This window comes from Pagrus major, chromosome 13, assembly GCF_040436345.1.
Source record: "Pagrus major chromosome 13, Pma_NU_1.0".
NCBI lineage: Eukaryota > Metazoa > Chordata > Actinopteri > Spariformes > Sparidae > Pagrus > Pagrus major.
In genome coordinates, this window is record NC_133227.1 from 4412501 (window position 1) to 4423396 (window position 10896).

Sequence of the window (10896 nt, forward strand, 5' to 3'; positions counted from 1 at the left end):
AAGTGGCAAACTGTTAAAAATGACTAAAATCTGAAACTTCAGTGTAGTTCAGTCATGACTGTGCATCTTCAGGGAATGTTTCTTGAGTCTCATGATGTTGATGTGTAATTACTGACACAGTTTCAGCAAATCTCTTGGAAACAAAACAGAAAATTTAGCTTAAAAAAAGGCCCCCATAATCCTGACTGTCATTATTTGAAATATGTTGATTTTGTTAAATCAGAATTCCTGATGTCGGCCAATTTCTATTCCTCTTCATTTACTATCTCTCCCTCTCTCTCTTGCTGATTTAGTCTTCTTACTTCCTTCTCAGTATGCTGCATGAGCTCAAAACTGGAGGGGGCAGATAGATAGATATTGTATTTCATTTCACTGGAACTTGATTCTAAAATCTTTATTTACCAATAAATTATTCTATTTGCTTTTAACATTGATGGTTTTTCGAGTTTGGCCTTATGTGAACTTGTTTGTGAAAAGAATCTCTTCAAATAAAGATATTATTAAAATTATTATTATTATTGTTATTATTATATATAATATAATATTATATTATATATTATTATATATTCTATGTCATTATTGATGTTGTTTGTTGTTGTTATTATATGCGTAATATGTTGCTGATACATGCTGATCTAGGCACATGCCAGGGGCCTTGTTGCCCCTGGGGGGCCCAGACAGAGGAGAAAAGAACCACCTAATAATATTTAACATACTTGTTTACATACACATTCAACTTTAAAATATTTTAAAAATATAAACACCTACAGAAATCTCCAGTATAAAACTTGATTTCAATGTATATACTGTAAATAAAACTGCACCTTGTCCTCATGCACCTTATGTTCTTACCTTTACTCCTCGATACCTCAGCATTTTATTTTATTTACCTCAGTATTCTATTTTATAACTACTTAAGCATTTTATTGTATATAGTACTTTATTGTTTCTTATTGTTTCTATATATCTATATATCTATCTATTTTCAAGCAACACAACATTAACTATACTTTCTTTTAAATGACTTAACAATTGCATATGAATATATATTACACATAACCCATTTCTTATTTTGGTTTGCACTAACTGGACAATGTTTCATACCCATATTTATTATTTATTAACAACAATACACTGTCACGCTGTTTATAAATACACTGTTTATATTGTACATACTATGTAAATACGAGTCTATTTCTATTTCTTACTTTTTATTATATTGTTTATTTTTTACTATTATTATTGTTTATTGTTAAATTGAACTGTCCTTTGGCTGCTGTGACACAGAAATTTCCCTGTTTGCGGGACAAATAAAGGAATTCTGATTCTGATTCTGATTATTGAATATATTGATTATGAGTATAGTAATAATCCCTGTGTCATTTAAATTATTTTGATGTGCATTTAGGAGGGCCCCCAAAAAAGGTCTGCCTAGAGTAATCTGTCCATTTAATCCGACCCTGCATATATGTGTTTCTTTGGGCCTGGGGAAACCAAAGGCTGAGGTTGATCACTGGACTCCTGAGGCGTCACTGCTGCTCAAAGAAGAAGCAAATCATGAAACACACAGCTTATAATAATAATTTTACATGCAGTACATTCGACTGTGGGTTTTCATACGGCCTTCAGTCATATCTCTGGGCTGAGTCTTTAATTTTTTTTTTTTTTCTAGTCCAATGTTGCTGTACTCTTTCAAAGAAGTCTGGGTAGATAGCGTAATTGAAAGTGTTATAGAGAAGATACATTTGTGGTTTTCCTCATGGGAAGGGAACAGCTCTCCCTTCCAAAAAATGTACAACCATGAGTGGGCTGATGATTCTTTGGAGGTAAATTCCCAACCAATAAATCCAATGCGTACAATATGGGAAGTCACCCAGCATTCAAAAGAATTGAACTGGGGGATCATCAATTATCATACTGAAAATTAAACAAGTAAAAGTGTTGACAGATGGTTTCATTTATTGATCAGTAAACTCAAAACTAATTGAAAATGTGTACAGTACCAGTGTCTGTTCATCTGATGCTCTTTAATAATGCTGCATTAAACAATAAGCAGGCAGAGAGACATCTAATGAAAACACAGCCTCCATCTTTCTGTCTGCTCCCTATCTGTCATGGATTTATAAAGAGCTGCAGGTGTGTGGTCTGTTTGACCGAGGGCAGGGCAGAGCTACACACACACACAGAGCAGAAAGACAAACAGCAGACAGCATGAAGTGTGCACTTCAGCCGCATTCACACAAAACCTGGAGGGTTGTGCGGAGGTGTGGGCATGTTCACTAACACTGCTCCCTCTCTACAGTCACTCTCCAGCCCACTCTGCCTCCACTGCGCTCTCTGGCTGTCTGTCTCGCTCGTTTAGGTCCATCTTTGCATGGTGTGTTTCCAAACAGCAACTGACAAATTCTGCGGTGATACTGTCAAAGTTAATGGCCTGATGTGTTAATTGATCAGCGAGGAGTCTCTTCACACACCCACACACACTACCCACCGACTGAGCCTGTGTCCACAGAGTAAAAGGCATGTATATTATCTGAAGAAGGGCTTACATGATGCAAGAGTGTCACTTGCCACTACGGGCTGTTAATTAACCTGCTGGGATCAGTTGTGCCATTTCACAGAGTCAGTGTTAAAGACACTACATTACTGTATGTTAAAGTATATTAAATATTGTCATGACGCAGTAGCTGTCAATTTCTGTCCTCATTCACAGTTCTACCTGATTACAACTAACAAAATCAAACCCACAGCAACATTTTGTAGTCTAACACTTTTTAAGAGAATTATTGTTGCACTGTGGAACAATAAGACATTATCATGCTAATAATAATAATTTAATGACAGACAACTCTCAGTCAGTTTTTTAAGTCAAAAGTTACCAGCTTACATCAAGTTCAGGGGCAACACCTCTGAATTTAACACGCAATTCCCACTGCATCAAGGAAAGTTACACACTGTGATTTTTTTGATGCCACAAATGCCCAGGCTGTGATAAGATCTTTTGTGAAAATCCCTCTGAGACAATCCCTATGCTATCAGTTTCAAAATATACAGAAATCTGAGTAAAATTCCCTCTCCCTGGAAAGACACAATTGGTAGTTTCAACCAACCTCTTTGGCAGTTTTGATTTTGGCAGCAGGAAAGTCTAGACGGCTTCTTTGTCTCGTACTTGTGCACAGCTGAGCGTTGATCAGTAGGGTCCAAAGCTCATTCTGCCTGCCACAATAAACTAGAAACACTGCTGCCTCTGATTTACATTTTATTACTTTCTGATTGCAGTTACTCTACTTCAGGGTGATTTGGTAAAGGCCATTTTGGCAGACCCTCATCACCCTCTCCATGCAGAGATTCGACTCCTGCCATCTGGGAGGAGGTATACTTAGAGGTCCCTAAGAAGGCCGAATCAAACAGATATTTAAGATCATTTGTCCCATCAGCTGTTAGGTTCCTAAAACAGGCTGTAGGTTTAGTTGGTATTGCACTAAACAAAGGACTGATGCACTCTTCGAGCTTTATGATATATTTTTTTTTTTATTTCTCACCGTATATTTTTATGATGACCTCCTATATGTTATGTTATATGTTATGTCACTATGTATTGTATCTTTTTAGGATGATTTGTACTGATTTTGTTGACTACTGTTGCAAACTAAATTGCCCCTCGGGAACAATTAAGACTCTCTAATTTAATCTAATCTTAACTCAAGATATATATGGTCCAGTTCATTCAATCAACCTACATCACATTTTACTTTTTCCTGATACAGTATTCCAGTGTATGTAAGAATCAGATGATCCTTGATTTTTCCTGTGAAAGAGTAACTGCACTCCACATACAAATCTTAAAGGGCCTTCTTGTATTGTTTCAAAAGGAATATATATACTTGTTTTGGGATAGCTGTTGGGGTAAAGAAAAAGAGAGTAATTGGAACTTAAGAGTGGGAATACAAAGCAGTTATGTAATAGTTTTGATTAATGCCATGATTCAAATCGTATATTTCTGATAGACTTTAGACAGAAGGTTTCAAATCAAGTCCCCGGATAGATGATAAATGTCTCAGCAAACAATTTACATTGGGAAATGTTTCCCGAACGTTGCCTTCAGGCAGGGGAATATTCCCTAGACCCCCATAGCGAACGTTCCCTGATTGTAATTTTGGAAAGTAGTGAAAAACAACGCTCTGCCAACGTTGTTTTTCTTACGTCTCACAAACTTTCAAGGAACATTATTTTTTCTGCCAAAAAACGTTAATTGTTGCAATTAAATGCTTTATAAACCATTTATCAAGCCATTGTTTATTGTAAAGTTGCAACTGACGTATCCAAACCTTTACTATCACTTAATGAATGGTTTATAAAGCATTTCATTGTCTGCTAACAGTGAATTAACTAAAGTTTAATTGACTATAAGTTTACTTAATGATTTTTTATGTTGCTGTGCCATCTTGTCTGCCACTACACGCCAGGCCTCCTCCAGGTTGCAGTCTGCCAAAAATAAAAAACCTGTATTCACCACAGCAAAAACCTTTGAAGTTCCCAGTCTAATTCGTGCTCTCAATGGAAATCTACACAATTTTCAAAATTTAGATTGAATTCTTATAGAGTAACAAAGCTTGTTTATCAACAATCCACTATATGATCTAGACTGGATTATGGAGATATATCCTGTTAGCTATTTCCTATATTACACACTGATGCCACAATACAAATTCATTACTGTGTGTTTGTGAAAAAAGTCAGATGGTCAGCACTGACATTCAGAAGGTGTCAACATAATTGTGTTTTCGAAATGTTTTAATTTGTGTGTTTGTGTGTGTGTCCTGTTTTGTCTGACTGAGTTGTCTTTTTGTGGTCACAGGTTTCTATGTTCTTGTGGGGGGGGGGGGGGGGGGGGGGAATTAAAAATGTAGCATAATTAACATAGCGTTTCTCTCAGTTGGGTTCACTGAATCTGTCAGGGCCTCTCAGTAGAGTTCATTGACTCTGTTTGGTTGCGCTGAAATTGATATGGGACACCAAGCATAGAGTGGGCACACTGAGCAGAGACTTGTGTAAACAAAATGTGAGTGTTATATGGGGCGTAGGAGAAACAAGGACTGTGTGACTTGCAGTTGTTTAAAGGTGCAAAAAAACGATTCTGGAGAAAGATAGTCGATTGTTGAGTCTCATTCCCAGCTCTTCAAATACTGATGCCAACTAAGGCCAACTTATTTTTGGCACGACTCTACATGCTCAGAGTTCAGCACTCTCTCTAGCGGGGTGTGATTTAGGGTTGAGTCAACTGTCTGTTGAGGGTATAAGGCTGCTGACGTGAATACTTACCTGGGACAGTTTTCTGTAACTGTTTTTGGTAGATGTGCCTGCCTGCGTGACAGAGAAATAAACCTCAGAAAGACATCTTGTAATAATAATCTCACTGAGTCGTCATGAATAAAACAAAGCTTAAATAACAGTTGGATCATATGATGTTGCCGTTATATGTAAAAAAAAAAAAAAAAAGACACTTCCTATAATACACGCTTTACATGAGGAAATAAGAGCAAACTGTAGGTGACTGGGTGAGTGCTTCCTCTCAAAAAAGAAAACACTCAGCACTTGCTGAAATGTCATGATGTGGTCAGTAGAAGAGGAAGGGGTCCATAAGGAGAAGGGCTTCCCTCATTTCATTACCTCCTCCCCTTCAATTCCCTTCATACGGTAAAGTTGAATTTCCCTCATGACGTGTCCAATATACTCTCATTCTATTTTCAGTCTCATTCAGTGTGGTTTTAAGGGACCCCCTTTTAGTTTTGTTATGCACTTTCTTCTCCTATTCAGATTATGGTAAATGCTGTATGTTTTTGATCACATGTTCATGACTGATTGTTCCGAGGCATTAATTGTTGGGACTTTCATATGTATGTATTTAAGGGCTATGCTTTCATTTTTAAAAGCCTGAAAAGGACAAACAATGTTTAGACACACAAGGAAAGGCACAAATAATAACTTTAAATTAGCTTCACCCCTTTAAAGCATTAAAGTGTGCAGGATTTAGTGGGACCTAGCGATGAGGTTGCATATTGCAACCAACTGAATACCCCTCGCATCAACCTAACCTGTCTGCTAAAAACGCAAAAGATCCTTTCTAGAGCCACAGTCTTACTTCCAGGTTTAAAACAGCTGTGTGTTGATATTTTAGAATTCATTTAGACCTTCCCTGTTGTATCGTGTTATATCATCAAACAGTAATGTTAGCAAAAAAAGTGGCCGAATGCTAACATTAGCTGCTGTCAAACAGAAGCTAATAGGCTGCACTTTGCAGCATTTTTATATTATTTTAGCTATTTAAAAAAGGCCCATCGAAACAAACAAACAAACAAACAAACAAAACAAACAATTTATATCAGTTTAAAATGGGGAACTGAAACTGCTACATGTATATCTATTTATGCTTTCTACAAAGCCACCAGACTCCGTGTATATATATATATATATATATATATATTCAATCGGAAAGAATAAGTTATAGACTGCAGGATCATCAGAGGTCACGGCAGGCCAACAAAAATGCAGCACACACGAGATAAACAAGTTTCTCACCTGTCTGCCTGAGTGCACTGAGTTGTTTGCTTGTAAGCACTGACACAACAGGGACAATTTATGTGGAGAAGAACAAAAGACAGCTGCACCAAGTGTAGTTGTGACAACAACACATTTCTGTCCTGGCTCGTGCAGTTGACCTGGTATAAACAGACCGGGCTTTCTATTTAGTTTGGATCACCTTTATAAAAGAAAGGGTAAGGGTGTTCCAGGAGGCCGGCCAAATTCACTGCTGGCCAAAACTCTTCAGCCCATTGTTCAGCCACATACTGGGGTTTGAGTCCACTAATACATAGTGAGACATTATACGTAGTCATTAATGTTTTTTCTTAATGAGCTGTCTTTTTTATGTTTGAATATGAAGGGTTACAACATACCAAACACAAAGCGTTATTTTTGCATTTCATTATAGTTCAACCCTTTTAAAATCACATATAAATAGAAGAAAATCATGCAGGAGAGTTTCAGCTGACACATAGCAGCACAGTTTGAGCAATTCATCATCCAGAGAAAGGTTTTAGTTTCTGACAAACACAGGCTGCTTCCATGTCTGGCCATTCAAGGCTTTTGTTAAACTTTGATATAGGTCTACAGTACATGCCCCTTAAAGGATAACTTCACCCAAAAATTAAAATTCTGTTATTATCTATTCACGAAGGTGTAGATATTCTTTTACAGTCAATCTTGAGTCATTTTACGTTTTGTTTTTTTTCTGTTGCTTTTTAGATTTTAGGTTTTTTCTCCATCAGAGGTGGTCAATTGTTCAGGAGAATGCTGCTGTGAAGCTCCAGTGGACTACAAACTCCACTCAACTTTCCATCTGCATGGGGTTGTGTATATGACGACCTATGTGAACCTATACTTTAACCACATCATCATCGTATGTGAGCCTCGATTATCCTCTACAGTGTCCTAACTTGACCTCCTCTTCACATACAACAGTCTGAAAGCTGCTTTGGAAAGCGTGGGGACAGACAGAGATAAACATTGCTAAAAAACATCTGAGAACAGCTGCGTAATCTGAGAAGAAAAGATAGCCTATGAAAACTCTTTAATTGGGTCACCACCAGCCGCGACGGGGGCTTGTTTGTTTAGACAGCTTGATGTTTGAAGTCCAGCATCCTGGGTCTTTTTATGCAACACTCATCGACTGAATCGGTCTTTATCCCTATAAAAGCAGCAATCAATTTCACTGAAAGCTAGATGCGCTTGGGTTGTTTTTTGCCATCTCGATCTTTATTTTGTGACTCTCTGGACCGGGAAAATGTATGCAGCTGTAACGCTCTTCGTCTTCATGTGCTTGACTGCCACCACCCATGCAGACCACCATCATCAGCCTTGTCGTAAGAATTTGTGGTTTCATCGTTTTGGTTCCTTTTGTCATTTGGTTTTGAGTTGTGCAACATTATAGTAAAGAAAACTCAAAGGTTGTGTAAGTCTGAAGAGTGTCTAACTTCTAATATGTTGTTATCACCCATCTAACTGACATTTTTGTCTTTCAGATTCCCCCAACATGACAGGATTCATGTCTGTGGTGAGTTTTTAGACCCATCTTCTGGTACTTTTTTGTAGCATTTTAAAATACAGCAATTAATCCTGTGTCTTTCCCTGTGAATGTATGTTGTTGAATGAAACCAGTGGACTCTAAAGGGTGACGTGAAGGCATTTGGTGCATTCACTTACGATTCGATGGGCAAGAAACTACGGTTCAGATCAAACGAGAGCTCCCCCACGAACACATCAATCGGTTTGGATGTGCTGATGTTTTTTGATGAGGTAGCTGATTTCTTTCTTTAGAGATAAATGTTCACTCCATGCTGTTTTGTTTTACACCTTGACATCTGAATCTGTCTCAAATGCCTGGCAGGGGGTATTCTACGAGATTGACAGCAAAAACCAGAGCTGTGAGAAGAAATCCTTGCAATGCAGCCTGCACCCTCTGGATATTCCCGATGATGCATCATTTCATTCTACGTACAACACTGGGAGTCCCTCCATCGAAGGAGAGGGGTTAAAAGTCAATGTATGGTCAGGGTCAATGGCAGGCTCGAAAGGTGAGGGAGATGTTGTAAAATAATACACGTGCCTTTGTTTGTGATAAAGTTGCAAAACTCTAATTTGAGTGTTTTCCATCTGCTCTCTGTTTTAGGCCATTACGCCATGTCTGTAACCATGGGATGTCTGCCTATCTCCACTTTCTACATCTGTGACTCCACAACATTCTTATTCAGGTTTGTGATTTTTGTGAATTGGGTAAAAATGTTAACTAATAGATATCACCATGAAACTTCCCCAGTTGATAACTTAAATGACGGCATTTTTTGGATTCCTGAAAATGGGGAATTATCTAATGAAATATGGACTAATTCACACGTTTGATAAAGCCAGGTTCAAAATCCTCGTTTCATTTTGCTTATACATCAGAGTGAAAGACTTTAAGAGGAAGCTCTGGATATATCTTTCTATTTGTTATCAATCTATAAATCAGAAAGTAGGGTACAGTAAAGAGCCAGAAAAAAAATGTTTATCGGAATGAAATGTTTTATAAATCAGGCTGTGAACAATGATATATGAACAAATGCCTTTGTAAAAACCTTCAGAATAGAGATAGGGATAAAACTGGAGTGTTTGATGCATGTAAGCGATACTGAAGTGGAGATTTCTGGCTCAAAGTTCGAGAGAAAACTCATCTTGATAAAACAGCCTTTAAAGATATGTATTGTAAAATGTCATACATTTTAGACAAAAAGTAGTGGACAGATTAAGAAAAAGTTTTCTTTATGTTTAAATATGCAAATGAGACGATATAATTCACTATACGCTACTTTGCATGATTTCCCAGAGCAGAAATTTGAACTAAAATAAGAACATTTTCTTTCTACTAGTCTGAAAGAGAGGACATATTATGGAAGCAAAACTGACCAGTGCATGAAAAAAGGATGTTTTCACCTGTAATGTCTCTATAGGCGATAAATTCCCCCCAAAATGAAAATTCACTCATAATCTGCTCCGCCTCCGTGCCGATAGAGAGTTGCAGTCCACAAAACATTTCTGTAGGATTGCAGGAAAACAGTAGATGGGGACTTTTAAAATGTAAAAAGACAACTGACAAAAAGAAAGAAACACTGCTGGTCCTGCATAAACAAATCTCCGTAAACCACAAGTTCCCAAATTGATTTGAAAAGATGGTATTTACACCCTCGACACGTCATCAAGCTTGTGCACCCACTTACGATAGGTTGTGCGCTAAAACTTTTAGTTTAGCAGCTTAAGTTAAGATGTAAGTTTAAAAAAGGGTGTAAATAACGTCTTTTCAAATAAATTTGGGATCTCGGAGCTTTCAGAAACTTGGATTACGCTGGATAAACTGTATGGAGTCATTTTCTGTTTCGTTTTTTAAAAACAAGTCCCCATCTACTTCAGTTGTTTAGGAAAATGCTGCATCACTGTTTTGCTTTGAAGCTCCAGAAATGTTTTGAAGACTACAAAACTTCACCTGACTTTCCATCTGCATGGTGGTTATTTTACGGTGATCTAATCCTTTAAGGAATTGAACACTCCAGGGATATTCATGCAGCTTTTTTAGTATCTGTTGGCAGCACAGGCTTTAATGAACGTAAAGTAATGTAATTTTTGTATCACTTCTTACAGCATCTCGGATGTTGAGATTGAGATCAAGGACCCCGATCAACTCACCGTGCCTTCCTTTTGTGTGGGGCAGCCTCTGGAGGAGACACCTGAAGGGACAGTAAACAGTTTCCTCAACGAGTTCATGTAGATGAAACCTCACCAGCAGAAAATCTAACCCCTTATCCAAGTGTGGCCTGCCAGAACTTTAGACTTTTCTCTCCTTTTCATGTGTGACTCGACTTTTTCGTGTGACACTGCACTACATCACATCTGTTTCCACTCCCCTATGAAGATATGGCTTTGAATGGATCATACTGTATACATACATTTTGCTATGAGGGAAAGAGACATGACATGGATTATAGAATTAGTCGTAATTACTAACAGTCGGTGGCTTTTCAAGTTGGTTCTGCTTACAAAACCTGTAAGATATGATTAATGGAACAATAAAATGTCAAAGCTGTCAAAGGTGTGAAGAGACGTTTTTTCATCTGAAAGCATTTCCTTATTTGTTCGACTTGGACAGGATTTTCAGTGAGAAATTGCAAACCATTTCAGTGCTATGGCCAGATTAATCCTCTACAGGGATCTGGGGCAAAAGCAGACGTTAGGAACCAGTAGCCTGGCCGTTTGTTTTGGTAATTTGACTGAACACAATTTCAGTATTGTGAGTATATAACTTAACAC

At 37.7% G+C, this 10896-nt stretch overlaps 1 protein-coding gene across 1 annotated transcript; it reads left to right on the plus strand.

The window, feature by feature from the left end:
* The first annotated feature begins 7546 nt into the window (after nt 1-7546).
* Nucleotides 7547-10677, plus strand: epd (ependymin). Its single transcript, XM_073479352.1, has 6 exons — nt 7547-7922; nt 8082-8113; nt 8218-8355; nt 8447-8633; nt 8729-8810; nt 10231-10677. The coding sequence occupies exons 1-6, from the start codon at nt 7844-7846 to the stop codon at nt 10355-10357; spliced, it is 645 nt and encodes a 214-aa protein (XP_073335453.1). The 5' UTR covers nt 7547-7843; the 3' UTR covers nt 10358-10677.
* The last annotated feature ends 219 nt before the right edge of the window (nt 10678-10896 follow it).